The sequence below is a fragment of the Scyliorhinus torazame genome, unplaced genomic scaffold (assembly GCF_047496885.1).
Source record: "Scyliorhinus torazame isolate Kashiwa2021f unplaced genomic scaffold, sScyTor2.1 scaffold_408, whole genome shotgun sequence".
Classification (NCBI taxonomy): domain Eukaryota; kingdom Metazoa; phylum Chordata; class Chondrichthyes; order Carcharhiniformes; family Scyliorhinidae; genus Scyliorhinus; species Scyliorhinus torazame.
The window spans coordinates 24,116-45,040 of NW_027308135.1; the positions used below are offsets into that span (position 1 = coordinate 24,116).

General features: G+C 47.6%; 1 protein-coding gene across 1 annotated transcript in view; it reads right to left on the reverse strand.

Moving 5' to 3' along the window:
- Positions 1-20,925, reverse strand: part of LOC140406279 (UDP-glucose:glycoprotein glucosyltransferase 1-like) — a gene marked incomplete at both ends in the record, with an annotated part of 178,975 nt that overhangs the window by 21,880 nt on the left and 136,170 nt on the right. The window contains one exon of the mRNA XM_072494390.1: positions 15,688-15,782. Coding sequence (XP_072350491.1) covers positions 15,688-15,782 — 95 coding nt within the window. The remainder of the gene's footprint in view (positions 1-15,687; positions 15,783-20,925) is intronic.

Consider the following 20,925-nt stretch of genomic DNA (forward strand, 5'->3'; position numbering starts at 1 on the left):
CGTTTGCCAGACGGCAGGTGGTGGAATTCCCACGGCTACTGCCACACACAGTACAGGACAGGGTGCTCTCGGGGGGGTGGGTGGGATTGGGGAAGATCTCGGAAACTTACCAGGTGATGCAGGAGGAGGAGGAGGCCTCGGTGGTGGAGTTGAAAGGTAAGTGGGAGGAGGAGTTGGGAGAGGAGATCGAAGAGGGGACGTGGGCAGATGCCCTAGGGAGGGTGAACTCTTCCTCTTCATGCGCGAGGCTCAGCCTCATACAGTCTAAGGTGCTGCACAGGGCACACATGACCGGGACAAGGATGAGCAGGTTCTTTGGGGGTGAGGACAGGTGTGTTAGGTGCTCAGGGAGCCCAGCAAATCACACCCATATGTTCTGGGCATGCCCAGCGCTGGAGGAATTTTGGAAGGGCGTAGCGAGGACGGTGTCGAGGGTGGTAGGATCCAGGGTCAAACCGGGCTGGGGGCTCGCAATATTTGGGGTGGCAGAGGAGCCAGGAGTGCAGGAGGCGAAACAGGCTGGAATTCTGGCCTTTGCGTCCCTGGTAGCCCGGCGGAGGATTCTCCTTCAGTGGAAAGATACGAGGGTTCCAAGTGTGGAATCCTGGATCAGCGATATGGCAGGGTTCATTAAATTGGAGGGTGAAATTCGCCTTGAGAGGGTCGGTACAAGGGTTCTTTAGGCGGTGGCAACCGTTCTTAGACTTTCTGGCAGAACGATAGACATTGGTCAATGGCAGCAGCAGCTCGGGGGGTGGAGGGGGTTTACTTTATTTTTGTTTATGTTATTTACACTGGAAGGGTCTGAGGGGGTGTATACACCTGTTGTGTTAAGTCGGGGTGTTAATGTTAATTTATTATTTAGGTACGGGGGGGAGGGGTTTGGGGGGGTTGCTTTTTTAGATTGTGTTTTGTACTTACCCCTGTTGGGTTCTTTTTTCTTTCTCATTTTGTTATTGATATTTTATGAAAACCTTGAAAAAAATTATTTTTTAAAAAAAAGAGTAGACTGATAGGGCGGTAATTAATAGGCTGGGTCGGATTTGTCCTGCTTTTTGTGCACAGGACATACCTGGGTAATTTTCTCCATTGCCGGGTAGACGCTGTACTGAGCTGTATCGGAAAAGCTTGACGAGGGGTGCATCAGGTTCTTGAGAACACGTCTTCAGTACTGTTGCTAAAATATGGTCAGGAAGGCAGATTACAACCTGGGGCGAAATTCTCCGGAAACGGCGCGATGTCCGCCGACTGGCGCCCAAAACGGCGCAAATCAGACGGGCATCGCGCCGCCCCAAAGGTGCGGAATGCTCCGCATCTTTGGGGGCCGAGCCCCAACCTTGAGGGGCTCGGTCGGCGCCAGACGAATTTCCGCCCCGCCAGCTGGTGGAAATGGCCTTTGGTGCCCCGCCAGCTGGCGCGGAAATGACATCTCCGGGCGGCGCATGCGCGGGAGCGTCAGCGGCCGCTGACAGTTTCCCACGCATGCGCAGTGGAGGGAGTCTCTTCTGCGTCCGCCATGGTGGAGACCGTGGTGGAGGCGGAAGGGAAAGAGTGCCCCCACGGCACAGGCCCGCCCGCGGATCGGTGGGCCCCGATCGCGGGCCAGGCCACCGTGTGGGCACCCCCAGGGCCAGATCGCCCCGCGCCCCCCCCAGGACCCCGGAGCCCACCCGCGCCGCCTTGTCCCGCCGGTAAGGTAGGTGGTTTAATTTACGCCGGCGGGACAGGCATTTTAGCGGCGGGACTTCGGCCCATCCGGGCCGGAGAATCGAGCGGGGGGTCCCGGCAACCGGCGCGGCCCGATTCCCGCCCCCGCCGAATATCCGGTGCCGGAGACTTCGGCAACCGGCAGGGGCGGGATTCACGCCAGCCCCTGGCGATTCTCCGACCCGGCGGGGGGTCGGAGAATTTCGCCCCTGAACAGTTGTAAGTTGGGAGAGGGGACTGTGCAGCGGGACCTGGGTGTCCTTATGCACCAGTTGTTGAAGGTATGCATTCAGGTGCAGCAGGTGGCAAAGAAGACTAATGGTCTTCATTGCGTGAGGTTTCGAGTACAGGTGCAGGGATGTATTGTTGCAATTATGCAGGACCTTGATGAGGCCACACCGAGAATATTGTGTGCCGTTTTGGTCTCCTTTTCTGAGGAAGGAAGTTCTTTCTCTCAAGGGACTACAGGAAAGGTTTACCAGACTGATTCCAGGGATGGCGGGACTGTCATTTGAGGAGAGAATGACTAGGTTAGGATTGTTCTCGCTGGAGTTCAGAAGAATGAGGGGGGATTCATAGAGACTTATAAAATTCTTAACAGGACTAGACAGGGTAGATGCAGGGACGATGTTCCCGATGGTGGGTGTGTCCAGAACCTGGGTCACAGTCTGAGGATTCAGGGTAAACCTCCGGGGTGCAAGGACCCTGGATGTCTCAGAGCGGCTGCCGGACATTCTAAAGAGGGAGGTGAACAGCCAGCTGTCGTGGTGCATATAGGCACCAACGATACAGGTTAACAACGAGATGAGGTCCTAAATGCTGAATTTGGGGAGTTAGGAGATTAACTAAAAAGTAGAACTCAAAGGTAGTTATCACGGGATTGCTACCAATGCTACGTGCTAGTTAGAGTAGGAATGATAGGATAAACAGGATGAATGCGTAACTTGAGAGATGGTACAGGAGGGAGGGATTCAGATTTCTGGGAGATTGAACATAGAACATAGAACAATACAGCGCAGTACAGGCCCTTCGGCCCACGATGTTGCACCGAAACAAAAGCCATCTAACCTACACTATACCATTATCATCCATATGTTTATCCAATAAACTTTTAAATGCCCTCAATGTTGGCGAGTTCACTACTGTAGCAGGTAGGGCATTCCACGGCCTGACTACTCTTTGCGTAAAGAACCTACCTCTGACCTCTGTCCTATATCTATTACCCCTCAGTTTAAAGTTATGTCCCCTCGTGCCAGCCATTTCCATCTGCGGGAGAAGGCTCTCACTGTCCACCCTATCCAACCCCCTAATCATTTTGTATGCCTCTATTAAGTCTCCTCTTAACCTTCTTCTCTCCAACGAAAACAACCTCAAGTCCATCAGCCTTTCCTCATAAGATTTTCCCTCCATACCAGGCAACATCCTGGTAAATCTCCTCTGCACCCGCTCCAAAGCCTCCACGTCCTTCCTATAATGCGGTGACCAGAACTGTACGCAATACTCCAAATGCGGCCGTACCAGAGTTCTGTACAGCTGCAACATGACCTCCTGACTCCGGAACTCAATCCCTCTACCAATAAAGGCCAACACTCCATAGGCCTTCTTCACAACCCTATCAACCTGGGTGGCAACTTTCAGGGATCTATGTACATGGACACCTAGATCCCTCTGCTCATCCACACTTTCAAGAACTTTTCCATTAGCCAAATATTCTACATTCCTGTTATTCCTTCCAAGGTGAATCACCTCACACTTCTCTACATTAAACTCCATTTGCCACCTCTCAGCCCAGCTCTGCAGCTTATCTATATCCCTCTGTAACCTGCTACTTCCTTCCACACTATCGACAACACCACCGACTTTAGTATCGTCTGCACATTTACTCACCCACCCTTCTGCGCCTTCCTCTAGGTCATTGATAAAAATGACAAACAGTAACGGCCCCAGAACAGATCCTTGTGGTACTCCACTTGTGACTGAACTCCATTCTGAACATTTCCCATCAATCACCACCCTCTGTCTTCTTTCAGCTAGCCAATTTCTGATCCACATCTCTAAATCACCCTCAATCCCCAGCCTCCGTATTTTCTGCAATAGCCTACCGTGGGGAACCTTATCAAACGCTTTGCTGAAATCCATATACACCACATCAACTGCTCTACCCTCGTCTACCTGTTCAGTCACCTTCTCAAAGAACTCGATAAGGTTTGTGAGGCATGACCTACCCTTCACAAAGCCATGCTGACTATCCCTGATCATATCATTCCTATCTAGATGATTATAAATCTTGTCCCTTATAATCCCCTCCAAGACTTTACCCACTACAGACGTGAGGCTCACCGGTCTATAGTTGCCGGGGTTGTCTCTGCTCCCCTTTTTGAACAAAGGGACCACATTTGCTGTCCTCCAGTCCTCTGGCACTATTCCTGTGGCCAATGATGACATAAAAATCAAAGCCAAAGGTCCAGCAATCTCTTCCCTGGCCTCCCAGAGAATCCTAGGATAAATCCCATCAGGTCCCGGGGACTTATCTATTTTCAGCCTGTCCAGAATTGCCAACACCTCTTCCCTACGTACCTCAATGCCATCTATTCTATTAGCCTGGGGCTCAGCATTCTCCTCCACAACATTATCTTTTTCCTGAGTGAATACTGACGAAAAATATTCATTTAGTATCTCGCCTATCTCTTCAGACTCCACACACAATTTCCCATCCCTGTCCTTGACTGGTCCTACTCTTTCCCTAGTCATTCGCTTATTCCTGACATACCTATAGAAAGCTTTTGGGTTTTCCTTGATCCTTCCTGCCAAATACTTCTCATGTCCCCTCCTTGCTCGTCTTAGCTCTCTCTTTAGATCCTTCCTCGCTACCTTGTAACTATCCATCGCCCCAACCGAAACTTCACACTTCATCTTCACATAGGCCTCCTTCTTCCTCTTAACAAGAGATTCCACTTCCCTGGTAAACCACGGTTCCCTCACTCGACGCCTTCCTCCCTGTCTGACCGGTACATACTTATCAAGAACACGCAGTAGCTGATCCTTGAACAAGCCCCACTTATCCAGTGTGCCCAACACTTGCAGCCTACTTCTCCACCTTATCCCCCCCAAGTCACGTCTAATGGCATCATAATTGCCCTTCCCCCAGCTATAACTCTTGCCCTGCGGTGTATACTTATCCCTTTCCATCATTAACGTAAACGTCACCGAATTGTGGTCACTGTCCCCAAAGTGCTCTCCTACCTCCAAATCCAACACCTGGCCTGGTTCATTACCCAAAACCAAATCCAACGTGGCCTCGCCTCTTGTTGGCCTGTCAACATATTGTTTCAGGAAACCCTCCTGCACACACTGTACAAAAAACGACCCATCTATTGTACTCGAACTATATCTTTTCCAGTCAATATTTGGAAAGTTAAAGTCTCCCATAATAACTACCCTGTTACTTTCGCTCATATCCAGAATCATCTTCGCCATCCTTTCCTCTACATCCCTAGAACTATGAGGAGGCCTATAAAAAACTCCCAACAGGGTGACCTCTCCTTTCCTGTTTCTAACTTCAGCCAATACTACCTCGGAAGAAGAGTCCCCATCTAGCATCCTCTCCGCCACCGTAATACTGCTCTTGACTAGCAGCGCCACACCTCCCCCTCTTTTGCCTCCTTCTCTGAGCTTACTAAAACACCTAAACCCCGGAACCTGCAACATCCATTCCTGTCCCTGCTCTATCCATGTCTCCGAAATGGCCACAACATCGAAGTCCCAGGTACCAACCCACGCTGCCAGTTCCCCTACCTTGTTTCGTATACTCCTGGCATTGAAGTAGACACACTTCAAACCACCTACCTGAACGCTGGCCCCCTCCTGCGACGTCAAATCTGTGCTCCTGACCTCTATACTCTCATTCTCCCTTACCCTAAAACTACAATCCAGGTTCCCATGCCCCTGCTGCATTAGTTTAAACCCCCCCAAAGAGCACTAACAAATCTCCCCCCCAGGATATTTGTGCCCCTCAGGTTCAGATGTAGACCATCCTGTCTGTAGAGGTCCCACCTTCCCCAGAAAGAGCCCCAGTTATCCAAAAATCTGAAACCCTCCCGCCTGCACCATCCCTGTAGCCACGTGTTTAAATGCTCTCTCTCCCTATTCCTCATCTCACTATCACGTGGCACGGGCAACAACCCAGAGATAACAACTCTGTTTGTTCTAGTTCTGAGCTTCCATCCTAGCTCCCTGAAAGCCTGCCTGACATCCTTGTCCCCTTTCCTACCTATGTCGTTGGTGCCAATGTGGACCACGACTTGGGGCTGCTCCCCCTCCCCCCTAAGGACCCGGAAAACACGATCCGAGACATCACGTACCCTTGCACCTGATGAAATGTTTCCCAGGACGTTGTGGGAGGCTAGGGAGGAAATTGCCGGCCCCCTAGCTGAGATATTTGAATCATCGATAGCCACAGGAGATGCCTGATGATTGGAGGGTAGCAAATGCTGTGCCTCATTTAAGGGCAGTAGGGATAAGCCTGGGATATAGACCGGTTAGTCGTACTTCTGTAGTCGGTAAATTGTTAGAAGGTATTCTGAGGGACAGGATCTACATGCATTTAGACAGGCAAGGGCTAATTAGGGAAAGCCAACATGGCTTTGTAAGGGGAAAGTCATGCCTCATCAATTTGATTGAGTTTTTTGAAGGGGGAACCAAGAAGGTAGATGAGGGCAGTGCAGTCGACGTTGTCTACATGGACTTTAGCAAGGCCTTTGAAAAGGCACCGCATGGTAGGTTGTTGAAAAAGATAAAATTCACGGAACCCAGGGTGAGGTAGCCAATTCGATGCAAAATTGACTTGGCGACCGAGGCCAAAGGGTGGTTGGGGAGAGTTGTTTTTCAAACTGGAGGCCTGTGACCAGCGGTGTGCCTCAGGGATCGATGCTGGGTCCACTGTTATTTGTTATCATAGATTATCATAGATCATAGAATTTACAGTGCAGAAGGAGGCCATTCGGCCCATCGAGTCTGCACCGGCTCTTGGAAAGAGCACCCTACCCAAGGTCTACACCTCCACCCTATCCCCAAAACCCAGTAACCCCACCCAACACTAAGGGCAATTTTGGACACTAAGAGCAATTTATCATGGCCAATCCACCTAACCTGCACATCATTGGACTGTGGGAGGAAACCGGAGCACCCGGAGGAAACCCACGCACACACGGGGAGGATGTGCAGACTCCGCACAGACAGTGACCCAGCGGGGAATCGAACCTGGGACCCTGGAGCTGTGAAGCAATTGTGCTATCCACAATGCTACCGTGCTGTCAGGTTTTATTGATCAGAATATATTAATGATTTGGATGAAAATGTAGGAGGTATCATTAGTAAGTTTGCAGATGACACCAAGGTGGCATGGTGGATAGTGAAGAAGGTTATGTAAGATTGCAACAGGATCTTGACTAATTGGGCCAGTGGGTCGGTGAATGGCAGATGCAGTTTAATTTGGATAAATGTGAGGTGATGCATTTTGGTAGATCAAGTCAGGGCAGGACCTACTCAGTTAATGGTAGGGAGTTGGGGAGAGTTGCAGAACAAAGAGATCTAGGGGTACAGGTTCCTAGCTCCTTGAAGGTGGAGTCGCAGGTGGACAGGGTGGTGAAGAAGGCATTCAGCATGCCAGGTTTTATTGGTCAGAATATTGAATACAGAAGTTGGGACACCTTGGATGAAGTTGTCCAAGACATTAGTAAGACCACACATGGAATACTGTATTCAGTTCTGGTCATCCTATTATAGGAAGGATATTGTTAAACTAGAAAGAGTGCAGTAAGAAGTTTTACAACACCAGGTTAAAGTCCAACAGGTTTGTTTCGATATCACTAGCTTTCGGAGCGCTGCTCCTTCCTCAGGTGAATGAAGAGGTATGTTCCAGAAACATATATATAGACAGATTCAAAGATGCCAGACAATGCTTGGAATGCAAGCATTAGCAGGTGATTAAATCTTTACAGATCCAGAGATGGGGTAACCCCAGGTTAAAAAGGTGTGAATTGTGTCAAGCCAGGACAGTTGGTAGGATTTCGCAGGCCAGATGGTGGGGGATGAATGTAATGCGACATGAATCCCAGGTCCCGGTTGAGGCTGCGCTCATGTGTGCGGAACTTGGCTATAAGCTTCTGCTCGGCGATTCTGCTTTGTTGCGCGTCCTGAAGGCCGCCTTGGAGAACGCTTACCCGGAGATCAGAGGCTGAATGCCCTTGACTGCTGAAGTGTTCCCCGACTGGAAGGGAACATTCCTGCCTGGTGATTGTCGCACGATGTCCGTTCATTCGTTGTCGCAGCGTCTGCATGGTCTCGCCAATGTACCACTCTTCGGCACATCCTTTCCTGCAACGTATGAGGTAGACAACGTTGGCCGAGTCGCACGAGTATGTACCGCGTACCTGGTGGGTGGTGTTCTTGTCCGGGTAAGCGTTCTCCAAGGCGGCCTTCAGGACGCGCGACAACGCAGAATCGCCGAGCAGAAGCTTAATGCCAAGTTCCGCACACATGAGTGCAGCCTCAACCAGGACCTGGGATTCATGTCGCATTACATTCATCCTCCACCATCTGGCCTGCGAAATCCTACCAACTGTCATGGCTTGACACAATTCACACCTCTTTAACCTGGGGTTACCCCATCTCTGGATCTGCAAAGATTTAATTACCTGCTAATGCTCGGTTTCCAAGAATTAATAGAACATAGAACATAGAACGAAAAAGCGCAGTACAGGCCCTTCGGCCCACGATGTTGCACCGAAACAAAAGCCATCTAACCTACACTATGCCATTATCATCCATATGTTTATCCAATAAACTTTTAAATGCCCTCAATGTTGGCGAGTTCACTACTGTTGCAGGTAGGGCATTCCACGGCCTCACTACTCTTTGCGTAAAGAACCTACCTCTGACCTCTGTCCTATATCTATTACCACTCAGTTTAAAGCTATGTCCTCTCGTGCCAGCCATTTCCATCCGCGGGAGAAGGCTCTCACTGTCCACCCTATCTAACCCCCTGATCATTTTGTATGCCTCTATTAAGTCTCCTCTTAACCTTCTTCTCTCCAACGAAAATAACCTCAAGTCCATCAGCCTTTCCTCATAAGATTTTCCCTCCATACCAGGCAACATCCTGGTAAATCTCCTCTGCACCCGCTCCAAAGCCTCCACGTCCTTCCTATAATGCGGTGACCAGAACTGTACGCAATACTCCAAATGCGGCCGTACCAGAGTTTTGTACAGCTGCAACATGACCTCCTGACTCCGGAACTCAACCCCTCTACCAATAAAGGCCAACACTCCATAGGCCTTCTTCACAACCCTATCAACCTGGGTGGCAACTTTCAGGGATCTATGTACATGGACACCTAGATCCCTCTGCTCATCCACACTTCCAAGAACTTTACCATTAGCCAAATATTCCGCATTCCTGTTATTCCTTCCAAAGTGAATCATTGTCTGGCATCTTTGAATCTGTCTTTTTATATGTTTCTGGAACATACCTCTTCATTCACCTGAGGAAGGAGCAGCGCTCCGAAAGCTAGTGACATCGAAACAAACCTGTTGGACTTTAACCTGGTGTTGTAAGACTTCTTACTGTGCTCACCCCAGTCCAACGCCGGCATCTCCACATCATAGAAAGAGTGCAGAAGAGATTTACGAGGTTGCTACCAGGACTTGTTGGTCTGAGCTATAAGGAGAGGCTGGATAGGCTGGAACTTTTTTCCCTGGAGCGTAGGAGGATTAGGGATGATCTTATAGAGGTCTATAAAATAATGAGGGGCACAGATAAGTCAACATCTTTTCCCAAAAGTAGAGGAGTCTAGAACTAGAGGGCATAGTTTTAAGGTGAGAGAGGAGAGATACAAAAGAGGCCAGAGGGGAAATTTCTTCACACAGAGGGTGGTGAACATCTGGAATGAGCTGCTAGAGGCAGTGGTAGAGGCGGGTACAATTTTGTCCTTTAAAAAGCAGTGAGACAGTTACATGGGCAGGGTGGATATTGAGGGATACTGGCCAAATGCAGGCAAATGGGACTAGCTTAGTGATAGAGACTGGGTGGCATGGACAAGCTGGACCAAAGGGCCTGTTTCCATGCTGTAAACATCTATGACTCTATGCTTTTGATGCCTCCTTGGGCAACTGGTTGTGAAGCAACAGTCCAGTTTTTATGCCTTGTTTGTTTTAGCGTTGTAAAAAAACTTAATTAAAATGCAGTTTATTTTGAAGTGAAACAAAAACTGAGGTCTTCTGAACACATAGCTGCAGGATAAATTATGCTTAAACTTAAGACTTGTATGCATCACACATCAATACAAATATAAATGATCTAAAACTATTTCATAATCCATTCTTCCCTTCTCTATAAGACCATAAGATGTAAGGGCAGAAGTCGGCCGTTTGGCTCATTGCTCCACCATTCATGAGATTGTGACTGATCTGATATGTTAGTTCTCAACTTTATTTTATAAAGACTTTCCTTTTGTTTCTTTATCCATTCTTTCTTTCTCACTCTTTAATTTGCTTTCTGTACATCGTTTGATGTTGAATTACATGTTGAATTATTGTTCTAATTTACATTTTCTGGTTCAGAATTTGTGTTAATCATAAATTATTAATACATACCAGACGAGATTGAGAAAGGGGTGGGTTAACCAAGCATTCCACTCAGGGCTGGACTCAAAGACCAGGGGGGTAGCGATCTTTATCAACAAATGAGTGGCATTCAAGGCAGGGAGAATCGTGTCAGACAAGGGGGGTAGGTACATAATGGTGAGTGGGAAGCTGGAGGGGGTGCGGGTGCTATTTGTGAACAAATATGTTCCGCATTGGGACGATGTGGAATTTATAAGGCGGGTTTTAGGTAAGATCACAGGCTTAGAGTCACATAACCTGATCATGGGAGAGGACTTTAACACAGTTATTCATTCGGAATTGGACCAGTCAAAATCCAGGACAGGGAGTAGGCCGGCTGCGGCAAAGGAATTGAAGGGGTTTATGGAACAGATGGGGGGGGGGGAGTAGACCCAGGGGTGAAGGAGTTTTCCTTTTTCTCACATGTCCACAAGGTATACTCTCGCATCGACTTTTTTGTTCTGAGCAGGGCGCTAATAATGGTGGATACTGAGTACTTGGCAATCTTAGTGTTGGATCATGCCCCGCATTGGGTGGACCTATGGGTTAATGTGGAGAGAGAGCAACGCCCGCTGTGGAGACTGAATGTGGAGTTGCTAGCAGATGCAGCGATCTGTGGCGGGTTAACAAGTCCACCAAGAACTTCCAGGAAACAGGAAGGAGGTCTCCGCAGCGACGGGTTGGGGAGCTTTGAACGCAGTAGTCAGAGGGGAATTAATCTCGATACGGGCCCACAGAGAAAAGACGGAACAGGCTGAGAGGGATAGGGTAGTGGAGGAGATAGTCCAGGTGGACCAGGAGATACTTGGAGGCCCCAGACGTAGGGCTATTGAAGGAGCAGCAGAGGTTACAGGCGGAGTTTGGGCTGTTGACTACAGGGAAAGCGGTGGAAGAGTTGAGGAAGGCAAGGGAGGCGATTCATGAGTATCGGGAAAAGTGAAGTAGAATGTTGGCGCACCAGCTCAGGAAAGGGAGGCGGCCAGGGAGATAGGTAAAGTAAAGAGTAGAGGCGGGAATACTGTCCTGGACCCAGTGGGGGTGAACGATGCGTTTAAGGACTTCTATAGTAAATTATATGAGTCGGAACCCCCAGCTGGGGTGCAGGGGATGAGGCAGTTTTTGGATCAGTTGAGGTTTCCGAGAGTAGATGAGGATCTGGGAAGGGCTGGGAGCCCCAATTGAGATTGAGGAAATAATCAAGGTATGGAGGGCATGCAGTCGGGCAAGGCCCCGGGGTCTGACGGCTACCCGGTGGAATTCTATAAGAGGTTTTCTGAGATTTTGCGCCCACTGCTGGTGAGGACATTTAATGAAGCAAGAGAGAAGGGAGTCCTCCCCCCAACAATATCGCAGGCCTCGATTTCATTGACCCTGAAACGGGAGAAGGATTCGCAGCAATGCGGGTCATACAGGCCAATTTCTCTCCTGAATGTGGACGCCAAACTGCTGGCTAAGATACTGACCACAAGGTTAGAGGTCTGTGGCCTGGAGGTGATAGGGGAAGACCTGATGGGATTTGTAGAGGACAGGCAACTCAAGGCCAATGTTCGAAGGCTTTTAAATGTTATTATGATGCCCTCAGAAGGAGGGGAGGTGGAGATGGTGGTAGCGATGGATGCGGAGAAGGCTTTTGATTGGGTGGAGTGGAATTACCTGTGGGAGGAGCTGGGAAGGTTTGGGTTTGGTGAGGGCTTTATTGACAGGGTGCAGTTGCTTTATCAGGCACCAGTAGCGAGTGTGCGTACGAACCGGCTGAGGTTGGGGTACTTTAAGCTACACCGAGGGACGAGGCAAGGGTGCCCCCTCTCCCCATTACTGTTTGCTCTGGCCATAGAGCCATTGGCCATGGTGTTAAGAGCCTCTAGGAGTTGGAAAGGGCTGGTTCGGGGAGGGGTGGGAGGGGGGGTGGAGCACCAGGTCTCGCTTTACGCAGATGACCTGCTGCTGTATATTTCCGACCGGTTGGAGGGGATGGGGGATGTAATGCGAATCCTGGAAAATTTGGCAATTTTCTGGGTACAAATTGAACATGGGGAAAAGCAAGATGTTCGCGATCCAGGCAAGAGGGCAGGAGAAGAGACTGGGGGAGCTGCCATTTAGAATGGTAGGAAGGAGCTTTCGATATCTGGGAATCCAGGTGGCCCGGGAATGGGAGGCACTGCACAAGTTAAACCTATCCCGGCACGTAGAACAAATGAAAGAGGACTTTAAGAGATGGGACATGCTCCCGCTATCACTGGCGAGCAGGGTACAGACTGTGAAAATGATGGTCCTCCCCAGATTTCTGTTTGTCTTTCAGTGCCTCCTCATCTTCATCCGGAGGGCCTTTTTCAAGCGGCGGAATAAGTTTATTTCGAGCTTTGTGTGGGCGGGTAAAACCCCGCAAGTGAAGAAAGTGTTGCTGGAGTGCAGTCGGTGGGAGGGTGGGTTGGCACTACCAAACTTTTGCAATTACTACTGGGCGGCTAATATAGGCATGATTAGGAAGCGGGTAGTGGGGGAGGGGTCTGTGTGGAAGCGGATGGAGGCGGTGTCATGTAAAGACTCCAGTCTCGGAGCATTGGTAATGTCACCTCTCCCGTTCTTGCCGGCCCGATACTCCACAAGTCCGGTGGTGGTGGCGGCCCTGAGAATCTGGGGGCAGTGGAGGAAATATAAGAGTGTGGAGGGAGCATCAGTTTGGATCCCGATTTCTAATAACCATCAGTTTGTACCGGGTAGGCTAGATGGTGAGTTCCAGAGATGGCAGAGGGCAGGAATTAGAAGGATGTGGGATCTGTTTATAGATGGGAGCTTTCCCAGCTTGGAAGCCTTGGAGGATAAATTTGAATTGCCAGCAGGGAACGGGTTTAGGAATTTGCAGGTGCGAGACCTCCTGAGAAAACAGGTGCCCCTGCCGCCACGGGGGATACAGGATAGAGTAGTCTCCAGTACCTGGGTGGGAGAGGGGAAGGTTTCAGATATTCACCAGGAGCTTTCGGAGGTGGAAGAAACTCCGGTGGAGGAAACTCCGGTGGAGGAGCTTTAGGGCAAGTGGGAGGACGAGCTAGGAGGAGAAATAGAGGCGGGTCTGTGGGCGGATGCCCAAAGCAGGGTTCATACATCATCATCGTGTGCCAGGCTTCGCCTGATACAATTTAAGGTAGTCCACCGGGCACACATGATAGCGGCCCGGATGAGCAAGTGTTTTGTGGTGGAGGATAGGTGTGCGAGGTGTCCACGGTGCTAAAAACACGGGTGGTGCCGAGTCCGGAGGTAGCCATCTTTGGAGTGTCAGAAGAGCCGGGAGTTCAGGGGGCGAAAGAGGCTGACGTCTTGGTCTTTGCCTCCCTGGTAGCCCGGAGACGAATCTTGTTATTGTGGAGGGACTCGAAGTCCAGGAGTGTAGAGACCTGGGTTAGTGACATGGCTGGGTTTCTCTGTCTCGAGAAGATAAAGTTCGCCTTAAGAGGGTCAATGGTCGGGTTCACCCGGAGGTGGCAGCCGTTCGTCGACTTTCAGCAGATGCAGTATTCCAAGGGGTGGGGGGGGGGGGGATTGTTGTTTTATGGTTGGGGTGTGTGAAGATTGGGATGGGGAGGGGGGAATGTTAATTATACCATGTTGATGTCATTGTTAATGTTATTTTTATAACATTTTTAAATACCTTAATAAATTTTTTAAAAAATAAAAATAAAAATAAATAATTCTTAAATCTCATTGGTTAAGCCTACTTGTAGTGATATGTATATAGAGATATATAAAGGATTAATGACTACATCATAGCGTAAGACAACCAGTAGATGGCAGCACTAGATTCATGTATAAATATGTGAACTCAAAGGATCTTGGGGCTCTTCGAGACAGCAGAGTGTTAGAGAGATAGATCACAGCATAGTTAGCATGTGTAGTTGAGAATAGTTAATACTTTATTCTGGATTACTTAATCACTGGTTATAGTTCTGTAAGAGTGAACAAACTCAACATTAATCAATTTGTTATTCATTAAACCTATTTTGCTTTGAGTTGAAGATTGGTGGTTTCTTGGGAATCACACCATCAGACCATTCTGGAAAGAGAAAGCAATGAGTAACGACAAGTTACGAACAAATAATATAACAGTGCGAATAAGGTTCTAGATCTCGTGTATATCAAAATGGCTTTTTAATCACAGTACATTCCAGTGCAAACTCCAACAGAAAGTCTGTGAGCAAGTGTAAGTGTAATTAATGTGTAACACCACTGTTGACCGCAAAATCTGGCCTATTTTATTTGTAAGAAAGAATCCCAAACTTTGACCAGGAAACAAACCACTGACTTGATTTGGAGTTTCAAAGAACAAAGAAAAGTACTTCGGCCCTCTAAGCCTGACCATGCTGCCTGTCTAACCAAAAACTTCTACACTTCCAGAATCAGTATCCCTCTATTCCCATCCCATTTTTGTATTTGTCAAAATGTCCCTTAAATGTCACTATCATATCTGCTTCCACTATCTCCTCTGGCAGCGGGTTCGAGGCACCCACTACCCTCTGTGTAAAAAACGTCCCTTGCATATCTCCTCTAAACTTTGCTCCTCACACCTTAAACCTATGTACCCTAGTAATTGACTCTTCCACCCGGGGAAAAAGCTTCTGACTATCTACTGTGTCTATGCCCCTCATAATTTTCTATCAGGTTGCCCCTGAACCTCTTGTCATTCCAGTGAGAACAAACCGAGTTTATCCAACCTCAACTCATGGCTAATGCTAACTTTCCAGATGCTCAAACATCAAATGAAAAGTATAAAATTGCCTGTACCTTTCCAACAAATGGATAACTATAGGCAGTCAATACCAGGGGGAGAAATAGCAGAAAACTAACATTACTATGAGTAGTGCCGCACACATTTAAAAAAATAAATTTAGAGTACCCAATTATTTTTTTTCCCCAATTAAGTGGCAACTTGAAATGAAATGAAATGAAAATCGCTTATTGTCACAAGTAGGCTTCAAATGAAGGTACTGTGAAAAGCCCCTAGTCGCCACATTCCAGCACCTGTTCGGGGAGGCTGTTACAGGAATTGAAACGTGCTGCTGGCCTGCCTTGGTCTGCTTTCAAAGCCAGCGATTTAGCCCTGTGCTGAACAGCCCCTGCTGGCCAATCCACCTACCAGCACATCTTTGGGTTATGGGGGTCAGACCCACACAGACACAGGGAAGATGTGCAAAATCCACACAGACAGTGACCTGGGGTTGGGATCAAACCTGGTCCTCGGCTGCGCCACCCCGTGTAGTCTTTAACACACATGATATATCTTGAAGGCAAATGTCACAAAACGTTAATAATAATTAAATCACTTACCATTTGTTTCATGGCATTCAACAGTAATCTTCTTCCAGATAACTTCTCAAAATCAGCAACAATCCAGATGGTCACTGCATAAATTATGTCTTCATCTGGTGAGTAAAAAATACTGCAATGACTGCTGAAATGCTGAGTAATAATATTTTGTGGACATATATAATTCGCCTAGAGTCCATTAGAGGGTCGTTTAGGAGTCAACAAAGAACAAAGAACAAAGAAATGTACAGAACAGGCCCTTCGGCCCTCCAAGCCCGCGCCGACCATGCTGCCCGACTAAACTACAATCTTCTACACTTCCTGGGTCCGTATCCTTCTATTCCCATCCTATTCATGTATTTGTCAAGATGCCCCTTAAATGTCACTATCGTCCCTGCTTCCACTACCTCCTCCGGTAGCGAGTTCCAGGCACCCACTACCCTCTGCGTAAAAAACTTGCCTCGTACATCTACTCTAAACCTTGCCCCTCTCACCTTAAACCTATGCCCCCTAGTAATTGACCCCTCTACCCTGGGGAAAAGCCTCTGACTATCCACTCTGTCTATGCCCCTCATAATTTTGTATACCTCTATCAGGTCTCCCCTCAACCTCCTTCGTTCCAGTGAGAACAAACCGAGTTTATTCAACCGCTCCTCATAGCTAATGCCCTCCATACCAGGCAACATTCTGGTAAATCTCTTCTGCACCCTCTCTAAAGCCTCCACATCCTTCTGGTAGTGCGGCGACCAGAATTGAACATTATACTCCAAGTGTGGCCTAACTAAGGTTCTATATAGCTGCAACATGGCTTGCCAATTCTTATACTCAATGCCCCGGCCAATGAAGGCAAGCATGCCGTATGCCTTCTTGACTACCTTCTCCACCTGTGTTGCCCCTTTCAATGACCTGTGGACCTGTACTCCTAGTCTGGTAACAGCGGGGAAGAAGCTGTCTTTGAGTCTGTTCGTGCATGTTCTCAGACTTTTGTATCTCCTGCCCGATGGAAGAAGTTGGAAGAGTGAGTAAGCCAGGTGGGAGGGGTCTTTGATTATGCTGCCCGCTTTCCCCAGGCAGCGGGAGGTGTAGATGGAGTCAATTGATGGGAGGCAGGTTTGTGTGATGGACTGGGCTGTGTTCACGACTCTCTGAAGTTTCTTGCGGTCCTGGGCCAAGCAGTTGCCATACCAGGCTATGATGCAGCCAGATTGGATGCTTTCTATGGTGCATCTGTAAAAGTTGGTAAGAGTTCATGTGGACATGCTGAATTTCCTTAGTTTCCTGAGGAAGTATAGGCGCTGTTGTGCTTTCTTGGTGGTAGCGTCGACGTGGATGGACCAGGGCAGATTTGTGGTGATATGTACCCCGAGGTATAAATCAACTTGACCTCCTCTTGGGGAATAAGGAAGGGCAGGTGACAGAAGTGGTCACTGGTCCCAAAATGAGCGATCACTTTAGGACCAGTGACCATAATTCCATTAGTTATAAAGATAGCTCTGGAGAATTATAGTTCTGGCCCAAAAGTTGAAATTCTAAATTGGTCAAGGCCAATTTTGACGGTATTAGGCTGGAACTTTCAAAAGTTGATTGAGGGTGCCTATTTGCAGGCTAGGGGACAGTTGGTAAGTGGGAGTCTTTCAAAAAGGTGTTAACTAGGGTTCAGGGTGAGCATATTCCTTAGATACATAAAGGGTAAAAGGGTGACGAGGGAGAGGGTAGGGCCTCTTAAGGATAAACAAGGTCATCTATGTGCAGGTCCGCAAGGGATGGGAGAGGTCCTAAATGAATATTTCTCATCAGTATTTACTGTTGAGAAAGGCATGAATGTTAAGGAAATTGGGGAAATAAGAACTGATGTATTGAGGAGTGTACACATTACAGAGAAGGAGGTGCTGGAGGTATCGACAGCCACAGGAGAGGTTCTTGAAGATTAGAGGGTAGCAAATGTTGTGCCCTTGTTTAACAAGGGCTGCAGGAATAAGCCTGGGAACGACAAACCGATTAGTCTTACTTCTGCAGTGGGTAAATTGTTAGAAGGTATTCTGAGGGACAGGATCTGCAGGTATTTAGACAGGCAAGGGCTAATTAGGGAAAGTCAACAAGGCTTTGTAAGGGAAATGTCATGTCTCACAAATTTGATATGAGTTTTTTGAAGGGGTAACCAAGAAGGTAGATCAGGGCAGTGCAGTCGAAGTTGTCTCCATGGATTTTAGCAAGGCCTTTGACGAGGTAGGTTGTTGCAAAAGGTTAAATCTCACGGAATCTTGGCTGAGGTAGCCAATTGGATGCAAAATTAGCTTGCCGACATAAGCCAAAGGGTGGTTGTGGAGTGTTGTTTTTCAAACTGGAGGCCTGTGCCTCGGGGATTGGTGTTGGGTCCACTGTTATTTTGTTATATATATTAATGATTTGGATGAGAATGTAGGAGGCACGGTTAGTAAGTTTGCAGATGACACCAAGAGTGGTGACATAGTGGGTAGTGAAGAAGGTTATATAAGATTGCAACAGGATCTTGACCAATTGGGCCAGTGCGCCGATGAATGGCAGATGGAGTTTAATTTGGATAAATGTGAGGTGATGCATTTTGGTAGATCAAATCAGGGCAGGACCTACTCAGTTAATGGTAGGGAGTTGTGGAGTGTTACAGAACAAAGAGATCTAGGGGTGCAGGTTCATAGCTCCTTGAAGGTGGAGTCGCAGGTGGACAGAGTGGTGAAAAAGACATTCAGTATGCTAGGTTTTATTAGTCAGAATATTGAATACAGGAGTTGGGATGTCTAGTTGAAGTTGTACAAGACATTGGTAAGACCACACATGGAATACTGTGTTCAGTTCTGGTCATCCTATTATCGGAAGAATATTGTTAAACTAGAAAGAGTGAAGAAGAGATTTACGAGGATGCTACCAGGACTTGATGGTCTGAGTTATAAGGAGAGGCTGGATAGGCTGGAACTTTTTTCCCTGGAGCGTAGAAGGCTTAGGGGTGATCTTAGAGAGGTACATAAAATAATGAGGAGCATAGATAAGGTAGATAGTGAACATCTTTTCCCAAAGGTAGAGAAGTCTACAATTAGAGAGGCCATAGGTTTAAGGTGAGAGGGGAGAGGTACAAAAAGAGACCAGAGGGGAATTTTTTCGCACAGACGGTGGTGAGCATCTGGAATGAGTTGCCAGGAATTTTCTTCCTGCAAAAAACAGTTAAGACAGTTACACGGGCAGGGTGGGTATAGAGGGATAGGGGCCAAATGCGGGCAAGTGGGACTGGCTTAGAGATAGAAACTGGGAGGCATGGACAAGCTAGGCAGAAGGACCTGTTTCCATGCTGTAAACACCTATGACTCGTGGGGTGTCATCCAGCCCACTCCTAAGCCACGCAGCATATCCCTGCTTTGTCACAAGCTGCTCACATTCCATAAATTCCTTTTCTTGGGATCCACTACCAACCTGATTTTCCCAGTCCACCTGCTTATTGAAGTCCCCCATGATTATTGTAATATTGCCTTTCTTATATGCCTTTTCTATCGCCTGATTTATTTTTTACCCCACATCTTGAATTTAAATAATCCATTTTACACTCCGCTTGAGGGAGATAAGAGTGGGTCCAAGATTAGTATTTTAAACTTAAACAAGGGCAATTATGGGTGAACGAAAATCGAGCTGACAAAAGTAAACTGGGAAATTAGGTTAAGGGATTCATCAATAGAGATGCTGTGGCACACAAAGGGATATTTCAGGACAGATTCATTCCAACGAGAAAGAAAAATTTCATTGGGAAGACCCACCATCTAAAAAAGTTAAAGACAGTATCAAACATAAAGAAAAACCATGTAATTGCACAAAGACAAGTGGCAAGTCACAAGATTGAACAAAATACAAAAAAGCACAGAATGACAAAAAAAATTAATAAAGGTGGAAAAATTAAGTGTGCGAGAAAGCTAGCTCGAAATATAAAGATAGATAGTAAGAGTTCTTTTTGATATTCGAATAAGAAAAGAGTTAACAAAGTGAGCAATGGTCATATACAGTTCTGGAGAACTGATAATGGAAAATAAGGAGATGGCAGATGAACATAGAACATTAAAAAATACAGCACAGAAAAGGCCCTTTGGCTCACGATGTTGTGCCAAACCTTTTTCCGAGATTAAGAACAAATTAATCTACACCCCATCATTCTACCGTAATCCATGTATCTATCCAATAGCCGCTTGAAGGTCCCTAATTCTTCTGACTCAACTACTTCCACAGGCAGTGCATTCCATGCCCCCACTACTCTCTGGGTAAAGAACCTACCTCTGACATCCCCCCTATATCTTCCACCATTCACCTTAAATTTATGTCCCCTCTTAATGGTTTGTTCCACCCGGGGAAAAAGTCTCTGTCTACTCTATCTATCCCCTGATCATCTTATAAACCTCTATCAAGTCGCCTCTCAGCCTTCTCCGTTCTAATGAGAAAAGGCCTAGCACCCTCAACCTTTCCTCGTAAGACCTACTCTCCATTCCTTCCACATAGCTTCCACATCCTTCCTAAAATGAGGCGACCAGAACTGCACACAGTATTCCAAATGTGGCCTTACCAAGGTTTTGTACAGCTGCATCATCACCTCACATCTCTTAAATTCAATCCCTCTGCTAGTGAACACTCGCACACCATAGGCCTTCTTCACAGCTCTATCCACTTGAATGGCAACTTTCAAAGATCTATGAACATAGGCCCCAAGATCTTTCTGCTCCTCCACATTGCCAAGAACCTTACCGTTAACCCTGTATTCCGCATTCATATTTGTCCTTCCAAAATGGACAACCTCACTTTTCAGGGTTAAACTCCATCTGCCACTTCTCAGCCCAGCTCTGCATCCTATCTATGTCTTTTTGCAGCCGACAACAGCCCTCCTCACTATCCACAACACCACAAATCTTCGTATTGTCTGCAAATTTACTGGCCCACCCTTCAACTTCATCATCCAAGTCATTAATGAAAATCACAAACAGACTTCCGGGTGCGGCGATGACCAGCTGAGTCGCACGTTTCGGCAGCTCCCTGTGAAACGGACTTTTGGGCTCTTGATAGGAGCCCCAACGGCAATTTTAACGGCTGAAAACACCGTGCGGTAAACCAGAAGGGTGTTCCCCCTGGACACGGATGGAAAAAGGAGAGGAAAGTGGCCGGATTGCAGCGGATCCTTTGGAACAACGGCAAGGAAGGCAAGCAGAAACCAAGATGGCATCGGAAGGTGGCAGTTTCATATGGGGCCCTGAACAA